The sequence below is a fragment of the Alexandromys fortis genome, unplaced genomic scaffold (genome assembly GCF_014885135.2).
Source record: "Alexandromys fortis isolate MF-2015 unplaced genomic scaffold, M_Fortis_MF-2015_v1.1 scaffold_31, whole genome shotgun sequence".
Taxonomy (NCBI): domain Eukaryota; kingdom Metazoa; phylum Chordata; class Mammalia; order Rodentia; family Cricetidae; genus Alexandromys; species Alexandromys fortis.
In genome coordinates this window covers 9,963,928-9,981,716 of record NW_026067974.1, presented here as the reverse complement: position 1 = coordinate 9,981,716, position 17,789 = coordinate 9,963,928, and the positions used below count along the sequence as shown (strand labels likewise).

The following is a 17,789-nucleotide window of genomic DNA, read 5'->3' as shown; positions in this document are numbered from 1 at the left end:
ATATATCTGAAGGAGCAGAATAGGCCTGAACACGCTGCACGCTGACCTCTGGTCAAGGTGGAACAGATCCAGTGGGTTCCCACAGGCATCAAGCCATTTGACAACTATGTCCTACCTGCCCTCTGGCCAGAGCCCTTGTCATCTTCCCATCACCTAGATGGCAATTCCATTTTCCCCCTCTTTTCTGCCCTCCTGGAATCTGAGTTAGGAAATCCGCAGGCAGAGGGAAGGCTGCCCTGATGCCCAGGAACGCTGTGTTCCAGACACCTTTGGTACCCTTGCAGAAGTGGTCATTGGCATGAATCCCAGGGAGGGGGTATACCAATAAAGGGTGTAGGCTAGATTTGGGGGGAGGGACTTAGATTTACAGGGATCACTCCGGAATTAATGGCCTTGGGAGGGGGAACATGACTGATGCCTTCATATATTGGAATATCTGCTGTGCTTAGGAGGAAATGGCCTAGCCAGAGCAAGGGAGTATTGGGGGCTGATAGGCAAAAGTCACAGGAAGGCAGGTTCCAGCACTATATAGGAAAGCACTCCCTAGCAACTGCAGCTGCCCAAAGATGGAATGAGTATCCCACAAGGGCGTTTGCACCCCATCCCAAGAGGAGACCGGGGGCATCTATTCAGAAACAATGTGACCAGAGCAATGGTGGGGTGGAGATTGATTTAGGTGTCTAGCATTTCTGGTCCCTTCTAACCCTGAATTCCTTGATTGACACAATAGACAAGTCCATGGAGGGGCTGAGGGAAGGGAGGAGACCAAGGCAGGAGCCAAGGCAGTGAGATATTGCTTGGTCATCTGATCTGAGCAGCCTGAGCCACCATTCAGGCCCTGACCCTGGTCCTTGCCAGCTGAGGACTCTCAGTGGGAGAACTTTAACTCCTTCGACAGCCCTTTCTCATCTGAATCACGGGACAATGACAGTCTCCCCTGAGGGTGTCTCTGGAACCCATGGCAGACTGTGTGTCAGGTGCTAGCCCAGATCTGGTGTTCTGATGCTGAGAACCCTGTGTGGAGCCTAATTTCCAGTTGATTGATCTGTCTGGGCCCAGGGTGGCCTCCTCCTTCTTGGATGTGGGGAAACTGAGGCTCAGAGAAAGGAAGTAAAGTGACTGATACTCCGATAACAGGTTAATTTTGCCCTACCCCCAGGACATCTCTGTAATTTTACCTCCTGTGTGTTCTGTGCCTTGAGGCCCCTGAGCAGGACATAGGCCGCTGGAAGTGGGGTCAGAAAGGGTGGCGAGGGTATTGGTATTCCTTTTCCTCTTGGACCCCATCAAAGCCCTACCGCCCTATCTGGCACTGGCAGCCGCGGCCTGACCTGAGCTGGTATGCGTAGTCTAGTTCTTCATTGTCTTTTTTGGCTTGCCACCTGTGCTCCCGCGCACGGGCATCTGGGGCCCCAGGCCTTGCTTCTCATCGATGCACAAAGGAGCCCACAGTGCTGTCCAGGAAGCTGAGTTTGGAAAGGAATGAGCAACTCAGTGTGCCAGACACCCCAGGGCTCTGGCCTCCCAGCTGGCACACAGAGTCTGCCCTGTGCCCAAACATCCCCTCTGCTTCTCCCTCCATTTTGCCGCCTGCTGGCTTCTGGGAGGCTGGAGGGGCCACTACTTCCCTCCCTTTGGCATACGCAGGTGCTAGGCAGACAGCCACAGCACACAGGCTGCCTGGCATGCCAGCTGGGAACCCTGGCCAAGACTCCCTGCCTGGAGCCTGGCCTAGGCGCCCCCCTTTTCTATCCTGGTGGAAAGGGATGGGCAGAAATAAGGTAACTCTCCACAGGAAGAGAGAGGGGCGAGGCTCTGGATAAGGAGGTCACCATACCTTGCTCTGGGCAGACTCGGTGAGGGATGTGACGAACTCTAGCCTCAGAGCAGAAACAGCTCCTGCTCCACAGCCAGTGATGTATTCGGCAGAGGCGTAGTGGCTGAGCACCTACTGTGTGGTGAGGACCTTAAGGACTGGAGGTGACAGGTCCCTGTTTCGGTCTCAGGAAGAGTTAGAAGGTGACATGAGGAGCAGGTCAGTGGTGGCACACACCTTTAATCCCAGCACTCGGGGCAGATCTCTGAGCTCCAGGCCAGTCTAGTCTACAGAGTGAGTTCCAGGACAGCTGAGGACACCCAGAGCAACCCTGTCTTCACAACGAAAAAGAAGTTGACAAGAGGAACCTGAGCTGATGCAGTTCTGACCCAGGGCGGGCTCAGAGAGTACCTGACGCAAGCCTTTCTTTGTCCCACCAGCTCCCAAACAATGACACGGAGACTTCTCGTCAGTTATGAGAGCTCAGCCTATAGCTTAGACTTGTTTCTAATGAGCTCTTATAACAAATCAATCCATTTCTATTACTCTATGTTCTGCCACATGGCTTGTAGCTATTACCTCTCCTTCTGCACATCCTGCTTGCTCTGGGCCTCCTGCCATCTCCGCTCTTCTTCTTCCAGAGTCCCCGCTGTCCCTGGAAGTCCCGCCTATACCTCCCGCCTAGCTGTTGCCCACTCAGCTTTGTTACACCCATCCCAGCCACTCATCTTCACAGAGTGTACAGACATCCCACAGCAAGCATCAGAGGAGAAAACGGGTCCACTGATGGACTGCTGTGATATTCGGACACCGTGTGAACGTGTATTGCTGCTATTGGTGTAATAAAAAACAGAGTGGTCAATAACTAGCCAGGAGGTGTAGGTGGGATTTCTGAAGATAAAGGAAGAGGAGGAAGAACCTAGGCATACAGGAGACATCAACAAAACATGAAGGAAGCTGGACATATAGAAAAGGAAAGAAAAGTAAAAAGTCACATGGTAAAGCATAGCTTAATAAAAGCAGGTTAATTTAAGTTGTAAGAGCTAGTTGAAAACAAGCCTAAGCTAAGGCCGAGCTTTTATAATTAATAATAGGTCTCCATATCGGTATTTGTGAGCTAGTGGCCCCCCAAAAATCAAACTACATATGGCATCCAGCGTGGAGGCTCAAATAATATCCAAACAAAGCTAAGGAAAATTCTGGGCAAGGAACAGACGCGGATTCCTAGTCATGCAGTCTTTCAGGTAGGCTGATGCTCAGTGTACAGAGACGCAGCTCCTGGACGCCGCCTGCAGGCTTGAACCAGCCAGCGTCATGCATAGGCACCATGCCCTACGCTGAGGCACACATGGCAACTGACATGCTAGTTTAGGCTTTCCCTCACAGGATCAGAGGACACTGCAGACACTCAGTAAAGCCAGGTCCAGACACGAAAACCCTCTAAAAGTATGTTGGTTGTTTTGTTTGTTGGTTGGTTGGTTTATCGAGACAGGGTTTCTCCGTGAAACAGTTCTGGCTGTCCTGGAACCCACTCTATAGACCAGGCTAGCCTCAAACTCACACAGATCTGTCTGCTTTTGCCTCCCAAGTGCTGGTATTAAAGGTGTGTGCCACCACTGCCTGACTAAAAGGTATAGCACATTTGAAAATGTTCTTAGCTGCTGAAGAAAGAAAAGAAAATGGGTATAGACAGTCATAGAAAAGATAAGTAGGGCCGGGCGGTGGTGGTGCACGCCTTTAATCCCAGCACTCGGGAGGCAGAGGCTGGAGGATCTCTGTGAGTTCTGGTCTGCAAGAGCTAGTTCCAGGACAGGTTACAAAGCTACAGAAAAACCCTGTCTCGAAAAACAAAACAAAACAAACAAAACAAAATAGTTTAAAATAATAAAGTCTTTTTTTTTTTTTTTAAAGACAGGGTTTATGTGTTTTCAGAAAAAAAGAACCAGACACCGGTAAGGACAAGTAGCCCAGGTGATCCAGCTTCAAAATGCCTCTGTTGCAGTGTCTCAAAATTCTATACCAGAACAACCTCAAAGCTGCTAGCTGAAATGGTCCAATCTCACACACTACTCCAGCCAGGACTTCAGATAAACCCTGAACGTTCCCATTTACACAGAGACTGGACAACAGGTGATACAGCTGGTTCTCTTCCAGGATTTGGTCATTATCTCAATTTTCTCAGGGTCCTCTAAAGATTCCATGGCCCCCAGAGAGCAGGAAGAAGTCTAGAGAACATGACAGCCGTATTCCCACGAGGGAAGTTTTGGTCAGTCAGTATTATGAATGATTGTCACATTTGAAAGGTTGGTTACATGTTGTTATTGGTAGTGGTCAGAAAAAAAAAGCTAAACAGAGGAGATTAGATTGAGGCATCTCTTTCTGACAGAAAAAAAGGGGGATATAATATAGAAATGACAGGATAAAGATTATTGGATCTGCTTATAAACTAAAAATATCTATTCGTTTCAAATCCTTAACATTGGTATGGATTCATATATTGATACAAATTTAAGGTTATTTTGTTATACTATATGTTTTTCTAGTCTTGTTTAAGGTATTGTATCTGCCAGGTGGTGGTGGTACATGCCTTCAATCCCAGCACTCGGGAGGAAGGCAGGTAGATCGCTGTGAGTTCAAGGCCAGCCTGGTCTATAGTGATAGTTCCAGGACAGTTAGGGCTCTTACACAGAGAAATGCTGTCTTGAAAAACCAAAATACATAAATAGATACATAGATAGATAGATAGATAGATAGATAGATAGAGTATTGTATCTATGCAGTGCATTTAAAAATACAATGTATAATTCAGAAATACAGGTTAGTTGGGTGGTGGTGTAATCCCAGCACTTGAGAGGCAGAGGCAAGAGGATCTCTAAGACTTTGAGGCCAGCCTGGTCTACAGAGCAAGTTCCAGGGCAGGCACCAAAAGTTACACAGAGAAACCTTGTTTCAAAAAAAAAAAAAGAAAGAAAGAAAGAAAGAAGGAAAGAAAGGAAGAGAAAAAGAAAAACGGGTAAGTACTTAGTCATCTATAATAATCAAACTTGTGTCATATTTGGTATGTTTTCAAGGTAAAATAGATATATTTTAGATAGGTGGTCTTCAAACACTTCAGAGACCTACAGAATATTGCATTTAAGATGTTTTAGTAGGAGCCAGGTGGTGGTGGCGCACACCTTTAATCCCAGCACTCCGGAGGCAAAGGTAGGCGGATCTCTGTGAGTTTGAGACCAGTCTGGTCTACAGAGCTAGTTCCAGGACAGGCTCCAAAGCCACAGAGAAAACCCTGTCTCGGAAAAAAACAAAACAAAACAAACAAACAAACAAACAAAAAAGATGTTTTAGTAGGGGTTGGGGATTTAACTCAGTGGTAGAGCGCTTGCCTAGCAAGCATAAGGCTCTGGCTTCAGTCTTCAGCTTCAAAAAAATAAAGATGTTTTAATGACATAAGGCTTTTCATGACAGTGAGAGATATCTGCTCCTGGCATCACTAATTTACTTCAAAAACGGATGATGGGCATTGAAGAACCCCCATACAAGATTTTCTTTTAGTGTGGCAAAGTTAACCACCAGGCAAGAAACTACCCTTGCCTCAACATAGGACAGTATGCTGTCCAAATTGGACAAGCAGAACACAAAAGAAGGCAACTGCCGAAACTTGCCAAGACAAGGTAGAAGAGTCCTTCAAAATTCCTGCTTCACAAAAACAGTCTGTCAAATATTCTGGCCCTGTAGACTAAAGATGGATGCCCCAACAATGCAGAAGATCCTTGGGTGACTGTTCAGGAAGCCAGCTGTCTCTGTCATTTCTGTGGCTTTGGAAATCGTTTGCTTCTCATTTCCTGTCTACTCGAGTAATATTATATCCTTCTTGGGTCTTTGATGGGGTCAAAGATTAGATAGCTATAGATTTATAATTTAACTTGTTACCAAATTAAAAGCAAGAAACGAACTTAAGAGATGTAAAGTTTATTTTATTTATTTATTTTTTTGGTTTTTCTAGACAGAGTTTCTCTGTGTAGCTTTGGAACCTGTCCTTGAACTCACTCTGTAGACCTGTTTGGCATCAAACTCACAGAGATCCACCTGCCTCTGCCTCCCAAGTGCTGGGATTAAAGGGCATGCACCACCACCGCCTGCTTGGCATGATGTAAATTTTATAAGGTTGAGAAACATAAAAGCTTAAATTGTTTATATAAAAAGATGTTTTAAAGCCGGGCGGTGGTGGCGCACGCCTTTAATCCCAGCACTTGGGAAGCAGAGGCAGGCGGGTCTCTGTGAGTTCGAAATCAGCCTGGTCTACAAGAGCTAGTTCCAGGACAGGAACCAAAGCCACAGAGAAACCCTGTCTCGAAAAAACAAAAAAAAAAATGTTTTAAGGTCCAATAAGATATTTTTAGGATGGTAATACAAGTTATGATAGAAAATTATTTAGGTCAGATAGGGCTGGAGACATGGCTCAGATGTTAGGAGCACTGACTGTTCTTCCAGAGGTCCTGAGTTCAATTCCCAGCAACCACATGGTGGCTCACAACCATCTGTAATTCTATCAGGTTCCTTCTTCTGGCCTGCAGACAGAATACTGTATCCATAATAAATAAATAAATAGGAAGAAAGAGCTAGTGGGACAAGCCCAAGCTAAGACCGAGCTTTCGTAATTAATAAAAAGTTTCCATGTCATTATTTGTGAACTGGTGGCCCAAAGAAAAATCAAACCAGGGCTGGAGACATGGCTCAGCGGTTAAGAGCATTGCCTGCTCTTCCAAAGGTCCTGAGTTCAATTCCCAGCAACCACATGGTGGCTCACAACCATCTGAAATGAGATCTGATGCCCTCTTCTGGCTGCAGACACACAGACAGAATATTGTATACATAATAAATAAAAAAATATTTAAAAAAGAAAAGAAAAATCAAACCACATTAACTTCTGTGGGAAAGGCTTTTCTCAGACAAGGAAGGCCTCTGGAAGTGTGGAAGGCAGAGAAAAGGAGTAAATATCAAAGCTCCCAGGCATAAAAGTGTGAGTAAGTTTGAGATTCCTGATGTCTGCACCACAGGAAGACACAGGTGGGAAGGACAGACAGCTTCTGCCCCCTTGTCAGGGACTCTCCTCATGGGAATAAGAGTGTTGGGCTATCTCTTGAGGATTCATGAGAGGTTTCTTTCTTTCTTTCTTTCTTTCTTTCTTTCTTTCTTTCTTTCTTTCTTTCTTTCTTTCTTTCTTTCTTTGTTGTTGTTGTTTTCTTTTTTTTTGTGTGTGTGTGTGTCTCTGGCTGTCCTGGAACTTGCTTTGTAGACCAGGCTGTCCTCGAACTGATAGCCACCTGCCTCTGCCTTTGCCTCTCAAGTGCCGGGATTCAAACTGTGCACCGTCACCTCCTGGCTTATTTTTTTTTCTTCTTGACATGGTGTCTCATGTATCTCTGACTGGCTTCAAACTCACATATCCAAGGAAGATGACTTTGAACTTCTAATATTCCTGCCTCTACCTTATTATTCTGGTGTGTTTTATATGAGTGGTCGGTTGGTCTTCATGTGTAACTATACACCATGTGCATGTCTGGTGTGAAAGAGGACACCGTGTCTCTTGGGACTAGACCAACAGACAGCTGTGATACAGACAGCTGTGAGCTGCCCCGTGAGTGCTGAGAATCGAACCCAGGTACTCCTCAAGAACAGCGGGTGTTCTTAACTACTGAGCCAGTTCTCCAGCCACCCCTGGGTATGCTTTGTTTGGCCCAAGATTGTTTGTTGTTTCTGTTTGTGACAGGCTCTTGCCATGTAGCCTGCTGGCCTCGTACCAGGGTAGTCTTCCTGGCTTTCTAAGTCCTGGGAGTCTGCCCCACCCCCAGTAAGGTAGGGTCCCCGTGTAGCCCAGTCTGGCCTCAAACTCACTACGTAGTCAAAGATGACATTGAACTTCTGATTCTCCTACCTCAACCTTCAGAATGCTGGGATTACAGATGCGTGCCAGCAGGTCCGGTTTTATGGAATGCTAGGGACTGAGCCCAGAGCTGTGTGCATGCCAGGCAATGTCTCTACCAATCGAGCCACATCTACCAACGAGTATAACAGCACAATGAGCCGGTGTGTGCCATAAAAAAGACTTATGGAACTCATTGTTCATTTGTATAGGATAATTTCCAGGAGTTACTGTTAAAGAGGTGGGGAGGTGAGGGGGTTGGTAACAGAAAAAAAATTGTACTATTTTACTTTAAAATATTTAAAAATCATTTCTATATCATTTTACATAAGTCTAGTTTGGGATTCTTTTTTTTTTTTTTTTTTTTGTTTTTTGAGACAGGGTTTCTCTGTGGCTTTGGAGCCTGTCCTGGAACTAGCTCTAGTAGACCGGGCTGGCCTCGAACTCACAGAGATCCGCCTGCCTCTGCCTCCCGAGTGCTGGGATTAAAGGCGTGCGCCACCATCGCCCGGCCTAGTTTGGGATTCTTAGGGTTATAGCTCAGTTGATAGAGTGTTTGCCTAGCCCTGAGAGTTTGATCTCCAGCTCTGAGTAAAGCAGGGGTAGCATTGCAAGCTCACTATCCCAGCATGAAGGAAATAGTGGCAGTAGGATCAAAAGGTCAAGGTCATTACCCTTGGCTGCAGAGTTTGAAATCAGTCTGAGGTACTTGAGATACCATCTCAAGAAGACAAAAAAAAAAAAAAAAAAAAAAAAAAAAAATTCTAGTTTTACCTTCTGTTTTGCATTGAGACAGGGTTTCACTGTCTCCTTTCCTCAGTACTGGGATTAAAGTCCTGTACCTTCACACCTTGAAAAAGTCTACTTTTATTGTTTGTTGGAGACAAGATCTTGCTGTGTAGCCCAGGCTGGCCTCAAACTTCTGACCCTCCTGTCTCCATTTCCTGAGTGCTGGAATTACAGAAGTATGCCACCACACCCAGCCCAAAGTCTAGATTTTGTTTGTTTGTTTGGGAAAAAGTGTGTGGGAGTTGGTGCTGGTGAAGCCGACTTCACCGGGTCAGCCTTAACTGGCCGGAGGAGACCAGCAGCTTCTCTTGGCTTCCATAGTCTCCACCACTTCTAAGTGCCTGCCCAGTTAGAACTCCCTTAAATTTCCAGTTCTCCGTGGGCTCTGGGAGGCTGGATGGTTGCGGCAGGAATCTCTGGTAGTTCTTTCTGTTGAGGCTGGTCCTCAGCTCCCGCGCAGCCCACTGGAGGCTTCATTGCTCAGCCCTGCAGCCTTTCGCTCACAGCTTGCCCCTTCTTCTCCCAGCTCCAGCGATTCAAGCGCTCCCTTTCCCTCAAAACCATCCTTCGAAGTAAGAGCGTGGAGAACTTCTTCCTCCGCTCGGGCTCTGAGCTGAAGTGCCCAACAGAGGTGCTGCTGACGCCGCCAACCCCACTGCCTCCTCCTTCCCCGCCACCTGCATCCACAGATGGGGGTCTACCCACCCCAGCACCTTCCCCGTGCCCGGTCCCACGCCCCTTGGCACCACTCAAACCAGTGAGGCTGCACAGCTTCCAGGAACACGTCTTCAAGAGAGCCAGCCCTTGCGAGCTCTGCCACCAGCTCATTGTCGGTAGGTACCTGGGCCCTGTGGCGGGCCAGAGGAGGAGCTGGTGGGCACCTGGGAATAAGCCAAGAACTGCCTGGTGTTGGATTCTGCAATGCAGGGTCACACTTCCAACCGTGCCTCTTTTCCTGGGGAGACCAAGTGAGTGTCGGATGGGGCTGGGCTTTAGCACTTTAACTCATGGTTTGAGTCCTTACCTACCATGCTTTAGGCCTTAGATTCTACATTGCCGACTCTGCAAAAGAACAATAGAGCCAGGCGGGCGGTGGTGGCGCACGCCTTTAATCCCAGCACTCGGGAGGCAGAGGCAGGCGGATCTGTGTGAGTTCGAGACCAGCCTGGTCTACAAGAGCTAGTTCCAGGACAGGCTCCAAAACCACAGAGAAACCCTGTCTCGAAAAAAAACCAAAAAAAAAAAAAAAAAAAAAAAAAAAAGAAGAACAATAGAGCCGCGGGTGGTGGTTGTCCCCACTGTTGCTCCAAGCTCACACAGAGGGCTCTGGCGCCATTTAACACCTTCATCGTAGGAGGGGGGAGGTGCCAGGCCCTGAAGCCCAGCCCAAGACTCAGGCAGTGGTCACCGGGTTCTCTGTGTAGTCCTGGTTGTCTTGGAACTCTGTAGACCAGGCTGATTTTGAACTCAGAGACTCGCCCACCTCTGCCACTACAGTGCTTGGATTAAAGGCGTGCACCACCAGGCTTTTTGTGGTGTTGTTCCTTGTCCATGGGTGTGTCCCTTCTTGGCCAGTTTCTCTTGCTGAACCCGCATCTCCCCTAGGAAACTCCAAGCAGGGCTTGCGGTGTAAAACATGCAAAGTCAGCGTCCACCTCTGGTGCTCCGAGGAGATCTCCCACCAGCAATGCCCGGGCAAGACAGTGAGTAGGGGCTATCCTGTGGCAGAATGAGCAAACGAACCCTGCAAGGCCGGTCCTCCTGTGGGGTGGTCCCGTGCTTGGGTAGAGCCCTTCTCTCCCTGGTTCATTGTATCTCTGTTTTCTCTCTGCCCCCTCAAGACTGGCTCCTCCTGTGGGGTGGTCCCATGCTTGGGTAGAGCCAGTCGATCTCTCCATGGTTCATTGTGTCTCTGTGTTTTCTCTCTGCCTCCTTTTGCTCCAGTCCACCTCTTTTCGACGCAACTTCAGCTCCCCACTCCTGGTGCATGAGCCACCACCAGCTTGTGCCGTAAGCAAAGAGTCCCCACCTACTGGTAAGTGGCCCCACACCCCACGGCCCGCATCTCGGAGGTCCTGAAAGAAACTCCACACATTTCTCAGTTCCATGCCTGAGTCACACGGGTACCGCCTATTCCTGTTCTCCCTGATTCCCTTTCCTGGATGCTCCTGTCCTGAATGTAGCCTCCGTTAATTCGTTGGTTCATTCGTCTCTCAACTGGGCACTTCTCGAGTACCTACTTAGTTTGAGTCACTGTGCCAGACCCTGAAAGACAGCACCCGAAGAAGGTGGGATTGAGCTGGGTGTGGTGTCCCACGCCAGGCATTCCAGCACCCACAAGGCAGTGGAATGGAGGTTAGCAGTTCAAAGCCTTCACATATAGAGTTTAGGGTGAATTCAGGCTGGCAAGTGGGTGCCAGCCTGGGCTACGTGAGACACTGTCCTATAAACCAAATAATAATAACAAATAGAGCTGGTTAGGGTTAGGTCAGGTAAAGTTACTTGCCACCAAACCTGATGAGCTGAGTTCCAGCCCTGGGGACCCACATGGTGGAGCTTTGGGGTAAACCCAGATTCGCAGCTAGGTGCCAGGCCCTAAAGGTGACTGCTTAGCAGGGACCATCGGGAAGGTGGACCCAGTTTATGAGACCCTGCGCTATGGCACCTCCCTGGCACTGATGAACCGTTCCAGCTTCAGCAGCACGTCTGAGTCCCCCACACGGAGCCTGGTATGCTGGGCACAGAAGGGGAGCCCTCGGGGGGGGGCGGGTATCTGACCATGACTGTGGGTCCAGGGGCTGATCCTCCTCCTGTCTCTCCCCAGAGTGAACGTGATGAGCTGACAGAAGATGGAGAAGGCAGCATCCGCAGCTCAGAAGAGGGGCCTGGTGATAGTGGTAAGCCACAGGAGACAGCCTCAGGGGCAGGAAGAGCGGGGTGGGGTGGGGGGAAGCACTTCTTCAAACTTGATGCTCTGGTCTCACCTTGGTGTCCCTAGTATTCATAGCCCCAGCCGAGAGCGAAGGATCAGGACCAGAGGAGAAGAGCCCGGGACAGCAGGTGAGCCTGGAGTTAGCTAGGAGCCCAAAGGGCAGAATGGGAAGGAGTGTCACTTCTTGTCATAGATCAGGGTGTACATAGGAGCATAGTACAGGGCTGGAGAGATGGCTCAGGGGTTAAGAGCACTGACTGCTCTTCCATAGGTCCTGAGTTCAATTCCCAGCAACCACATGGTGGCTCACAGCATCTATAATGAGATCTGGTGCCCTCTTCTGGCACGCAAGCACAAATATAGACAGAACATCGTATACATAATAAATATATCTTAAAAAAAAAAAGAGCATAGTACATAGGGCACTCACTGCTTCCTCCCTCCTGTGTCCTCAGTCACAAAAGATGAGAGGCCTGGAAGGTGGGAGGGGAAAGTGGGAGGGGTCTCAGCTCCACTCCTGCTCTCCCAAGGGCAGGCAGCTCTGCTCAGGAATGCAGCAGACGCAGACTGTACTAGCCCCATTTGTGTCCCATGGTTAGGCCCTATTGCTCACAGTGTCCTTGTCCTACCCCAGGGCAGGTCCACTCATAGCAAGTGGACTGTGGGTGAACCAAGGCTGTGACCCACCATCACTGACCCAGAACTTTTCCTACAGCCCCCAAAGCTGTCCCTGCGGAAAGATGTGGGGTCCATGTACTCCTACGTTGCGCTCTACAAGTTCCTACCCCAGGAGAACAATGACTTGGCTCTGCAGTGAGTCCCTTCTGTGCTCCAGCCCCCCTGGTCCTGCCTAACCCTTACTGACCTTGGAACACGGGGGGGGGGGGGCGGTGAGGACCGTCAGGCATTTTTTTCCTTGCACATTTGAATATGCTGTGTTCAGAGAGGTCAGAGTTGCTCGGGGTGATGGGTGCAGTTTCCTGTCTTCCGCCCTAATTCGGGACTGTTCCAGGGAGCCAGCCATGTCTGGTCTCAGGGGCCTCAAGGTGCTCTGGGAATGCTCTCCCTGCTGAGAGGGGCACGGGGCATGCAGGGCACCTAAGTACCCACATGCTGCCCCAGCTTTCTCTTTCCCAGGCCTGGAGACCGGATCCTGCTGGTGGATGACTCTAATGAAGACTGGTGGAAGGTACTTAGTGGGATGGGGTCTGGCGGGACTCTGGTAGGTACAGTAGGTACCTTCCCTTCAGGCCCCAGAGACCTCCCTTCCTCCCACGGCTTTCCCGAGCCAAGCCTAGAGCCAACACTTGGGTCACCGAGTCAATCAGCTGCCTCTGCCCACCTCCTGGCCTTTCAAGGCCGGAAGCCACCACCCACCAGACCTAAGGTCTGCAGGACCTGGGTCTAGAGAAAGAGTAGGGGTAAAGCTGGTGCGTGGGCTCACTGCCAACCTCATCCCCAGGGCAAGATCGGCGACCGGGTTGGCTTCTTCCCAGCCAATTTTGTGCAGCGGGTGAGGCCAGGTGAGAGCGTTTGGCGCTGCTGTCGGCCCTTCTCTGGGAACAAGGAACAGGGCTACATGAGCCTCAAGGAGAACCAGGTGGGTTCCAGGGCCCTGCTGGGGTTGAGCAAGGGTGTCAAGTGCCTCGAGGGAGGGTCTGAAAGCCTGGTACAGTCGAGCTGGAGATGTAGCTGAGTTAGCGTGTTTGCTTTGGGTTCCACTCCCAACAGCACATGAACCGGATGTGATGGTGTAGATCTGCACCCTGGCTAAGGCAGGAGGATTGTCCTGAGTTCAAGCCCATATAGCAAGTGCCAAGGCTACATAGTGAGACCCTGTTTCAAAAAGACAGACAAACGAAGGGATAGGCTAATAAGGTCCTCCCAGAGGACTTGAGCTGGTGGCTGATGTCGGAGGCAGTCAGAATTAAACAGGAGCACTAAATGATGAATCTGGAGGCTTCTCTGTTTACTGTTTGTTTGTTTTTAATTTATTTACCTTATGTGTATGGGTGTTTTGTCTGCATGTATTTCTATGCACCATGTGCATGCCTGGTGCCCACAGAAGCCAGAAGAGGTAGTTGGATCTCCCGAGACTGGAGTTACAGATGGTTGTGAGCCGATGTGGGTGGTGAGAATTGAAACCAAGTCCTCTGGAAGAGCAACCAGTGCTCTTAGCCACTGAGTCATCTCTCCAGCCCCTGCTTTTTTTTTCTTGTTGTTGTTGTTTAGTTTTTTGTTTTGTTTTGTTGGTTTTTCAAGATAAGGTTTCTTTGTACAACAGCCCTGGCTGGAGACCAAGCTGGCCTCAAACTCACAGAGATTCCCCTGCCTCTGCCTCCTGGGTGCTGGGATTAAAGGCATGTGCCACCACACCCTGCTTCTTTTTGTTTTTAATTAAACAGTGTTTTCTTAAGTGTTTTGTTACATAGCCCTAGCCCTAACTGGCCTGGAACTCACAGACAACTGCCTACCTTTGCCTTACCAGTGCTAGGATTTAGGGTGCCCCTGGCTAGGTTTAAGCACTGACTGTGCCCTCTGGCTTTCTGCATAACCTCACACAAGCCCCTTTCTATCTGCCACCTGCTTTGTGAAATGGGGTTGGGGCATTGGTTTAACTGATCCCCAGGTTCAATCCTGACGCTGATGTCCTGTTTGCTATACCCTGGGCTGTTGGTCCCTCCTAGGATCTGCTTACATCAGCTCCATCCTCTGCAGATACACCAACCCCACCTTCCCCTGGGGCACGTCCTCTGGAGCCATCAGCAATACTCATTCCAGGCCCTATCTCTCTATGTATCCACTCAGATCTGTGTAGGCGTGGGCAGAAGCAAGGATGCTGATGGCTTTATCCGCGTCAGCAGTGGCAAGAAGCGGGGCTTGGTGCCAGCCGACTCCCTGGCAGAGATCTGACAGAAACCAAGAGAACTCAGATGCTACCCCTGCCCATGCCTGGCCCTTGCTTCTGGCCTGAGGAGGAAGCCAGCATCCTGGCCACGCCCTTCCTCTCAGTCTCTCTCCTAAGCATCACCCACCCCCACTTAGGAGCCTTCTGCGCTGAGGAAGGTTTTATTTCTTGGGTGGGGTATTCTGAATGGGGTGATCTTCTGGGACTTGGGGAAGGAAGCCAAAAGTGGGAAGAAGTGAGGAAGCTCCAGGTAGGCCCACCCAGTGCCCAGGTACCACCTAGTCGGATTGCCACAATGAATCCCACCCTAGGGAGCCTCCTGCTGTCTTCAAAGACTACCTGCCCACACTGCCTTTGCATGCCTGTCTCTTTGCCCACAGCCTTTGCTTGGGTCTGTGCACCCACCCCTTTGCAACTGGGACCTTGTGAGAGGGCCTTTCAGTGTTCCTCAGCTCTCCACTCTCGACTGAGAGGGGATAGGTCTGTGGGAGAGCCCTGAATCCACTTCCTGCCTCCTTCAATTCTCAGGAAAGTTCAAGAATCTTTTCCGTTACTTGAAACCCATGCGTTTGGACAGAGCAGGGGCAGGACTGAGGGCCAGAGGGGATGTGACGCGTCGAGACTGTTTCGTTAAGGACAGTCCCCACAGAGCAGCCTCGTCCTACCTTTGTCTACTAAAAATTGGTGTCCAAGAGCGGCCTGGACACAGATTCAGCTGAGGACAAGACACTGGCCCTTGTTTGGTCAAAACATTTCACTGTTAAGACTCCAGAAGCAGCGAGAAGCAGCCAGCCAGGGTAGTCTGTGGTTGTGAGTTCTAGTCTCTCTAAACACTCTGCTCTCAGGGGGCCCCCCCGAACTTCTCACCGGGCTCTACGGGGCCCTCCCTGGGAGGAATACCTTGAGAGATAGAGCAAGGATTTGGAATGTTCGTTTTGGCCACCAGGAAAGGATGGTGTCGAAACCCCTGGCCCTCGTGGGCAGGACAAAGGACCTCTCCCTCAAAAACTGCTCTCCCCCCCCCCCCGTGCCAGCCCCCCTCCCTCCAAGCTCAGAACCCCCTTTTGCGCCCTGATCCTGTCAGTCAGTGCCACCCCAATTTCTGGGAAGAGTCCTGCACAGAGAGGACACAGAATCTCCCGCCCAACACACTTTGCCCCACTTTTCCCCCTAAGAGGGGACTAAAGCCACACTGCCCTGTTTGCTGCCATGAGGCCCCCCCAGCAAAATCCCCGGGGCGGGCCCAATGCCCACTGTACACGAGGCTGCATGATGGGTCTGCGGGGGAGTTGCTGAGCCCCCAGGCCCATAATTAAATGTTTCTTGTCTCAGCTTGTCTGCTCTGTGTGTCTGATTGGAATAGAAAAAGCCGGGCAGCGAGGTGGGGGTGAGGGCTGAGGGTAGAAAGGTAGAGGGTAGAAGAAGTCATTGATCTCTGCGAGGAAGGGCGTCGCAGTGAGTGGGATGCGCTCCCTTGGGGACCGCAGAAAGATGCGGGAAGGACCAGAGGAAGGCGGGAAACAGAGTCAGGCGGGGGTGGAGGGGAGGTGGGGCTGAGGTCACTTCTGAATTCCACGCGCGCACCATAGTCGCACAGGGGGCGGACCTACAGCGCAGTTGTTGACGCAGACCGCTTGCTTCGGAGGGTGCTGTAGCGCGGGGGATCAGCCTCTCCCTGCAGCCCCTCCAAGCCCAAGATTCAAACATGGTAGAGGGGACCGTGGTGGACGCTGAGGCCTTGAGATGACTCAGCAGAGTCCGTCATCAGGAGCCTGGCGGGGAGAGAGGGGGACTCGCGCGCGCCCCTCTGCCGCCCACCTGCTCCAGCCAAGCGGCCGCCTTCCCGCGCCTGCCCGGCCGCGTCACTCGCCGGCTCGCGTGTCCCGAGCTATTTTTAGGCGCAGGGGGGAACAAGCGAGTCCGAGGCTGCTGCGGGGGTGACAGGGCACAGAAGGTGGGAATCTGCCTCTTTTGACAAGTACACTCTTCGTCCATCCCAGTGTGGGTCCCGCCTCCTTCTTCTGAGCTAGGTAGGCGAGGTGGGACCAGACTGTGGTGCCTCCTTCTTGAGCATCCTTTGGGCCCCTTCATCCAGTAAAAGCCTTATAGATTGAGAAGGGCAGCCCTCTCCTAGAATCTCCCGCCCTGGAACTGGAAAGGAATTTCACCCCCAAGACTGAAGGCTTTCCTTTCTTTGGAACAGGGTCTTGTTTTGAACTCAGTCACCGCCCTGCTTCAGGCTCCCAGGGGCTGGAATTGCAGGTATAAGTCGCCATGCCTGGCTCTGAAGGCTGTAGAGAGAATTATGTAATTCAGGCAGACCATCTCCAGAGTAGCTGAGATTACAGGTGTGCGGTGCACTGCCTGCCTCGAAAGGGACGCCGGGTGCAGCCCATGGAGCATGCCAGGAACTTCATGCTATTGGGTCCTCTCACCGACCCTTTGACCGACGAGGACACTGTCGTAGAGATGGGGAGTGGTTTACTGAGGGTCGCACAGTTTATACAACCCAAACCCATCCCTTTCATACTTGGGAAAGCTAATGCCTAGAGAACACTATTGACTTGTTCTGATTATCAAGCGATCAGTGGCCCAGACATCTTTCTTACTGCCCTGCCCTGTGGCTTTCAGTGCCGTAAGCCACTAGGAGAGAGGACAGCCTGAGATGTTGGGCCAGGGCCTCCAGAAATAGATGCTTCCACCTCACTGGAGACAAGTGGGAATGTTGTATTCCAGCCTGATGCAGCCCCAGTGTCTGCCACCAGCCAGCAGCTGGCCTGGAACAGCCCCCCCTCTCCCCACTGGTTTGCCGCACTGCTGAGTACAGCAGCTTTTTCAGGTGGTTGAACCACTGACAGCAGGCTCACAGCCTGGGGGGCTGGGCACAGCTGGTGTCCCCACTATAGCCTCTGCCCTCCTCTGTGCCCGTTCTTGGGGGGGGGTCTGGCTGAACCAGCAATCTTACTGGCCTGGGATCCCCAGAAATCTGCTGCCATTATCATCTCTGACCTCCACACACCCTTCTTCCTGAGCTCACCTAGTACACTCCACCTGGGCTCAAGGAAGATGCAGGAAGAAAAATTAAAGGCGTGGTGGCGCATGCTTTTAATTCCAGTACTCAGGAGGCAGAGACTAGACAGGTGGATCTCTGTGAGTTCAAGGTCAGCCTGGTCTACAGTGTGAGGTCCAGGGCAGTCAGAGCTGTTACACAGAGTAACCAGTCTTGGGGGGAACAAAAAAGAAGAAGAAGGAGAAGGAAAAGAAAAGCCGTGCGGTGGTGGGACATGCCTTTAATCCCAGCACTTGGGAGGCAGAGGCAGGCGGATCTCTGTGAGTTCGAGGCCAGCCTGGTCTACAAGAGCTAGGTCCAGGACAGGAACCAAAAAAGCTACGGAGAAACCCTGTCTCGAAAATCAAAAAA

The 17,789-nt window shown here is 50.7% G+C and overlaps 1 protein-coding gene across 4 annotated transcripts in view; it reads left to right on the top strand.

Moving 5' to 3' along the window:
• The window catches only part of Stac2 (SH3 and cysteine rich domain 2), a 20,250-nt gene extending 4,587 nt beyond the window's left edge, over positions 1–15,663 (top strand). Inside the window, exons 2-11 of one of the 4 annotated variants that reach the window (XM_050156889.1) lie at positions 9,055–9,361; positions 10,134–10,231; positions 10,473–10,563; positions 11,145–11,257; positions 11,353–11,425; positions 11,527–11,588; positions 12,176–12,273; positions 12,598–12,649; positions 12,923–13,060; positions 14,269–15,663. In XM_050156889.1, coding sequence (XP_050012846.1) covers positions 9,055–9,361; positions 10,134–10,231; positions 10,473–10,563; positions 11,145–11,257; positions 11,353–11,425; positions 11,527–11,588; positions 12,176–12,273; positions 12,598–12,649; positions 12,923–13,060; positions 14,269–14,373 — 1,137 coding nt within the window. In that variant the 3' untranslated portion in view covers positions 14,374–15,663. Of the gene's footprint in view, positions 1–9,054; positions 9,362–10,133; positions 10,232–10,472; positions 10,564–11,141; positions 11,258–11,352; positions 11,426–11,526; positions 11,589–12,175; positions 12,274–12,582; positions 12,650–12,922; positions 13,061–14,268 lie in introns of all 4 variants that reach the window. The other 3 variants (XM_050156887.1, XM_050156888.1, XM_050156886.1) reach the window with 3 other exon arrangements.
• The last annotated feature ends 2,126 nt before the right edge of the window (positions 15,664–17,789 follow it).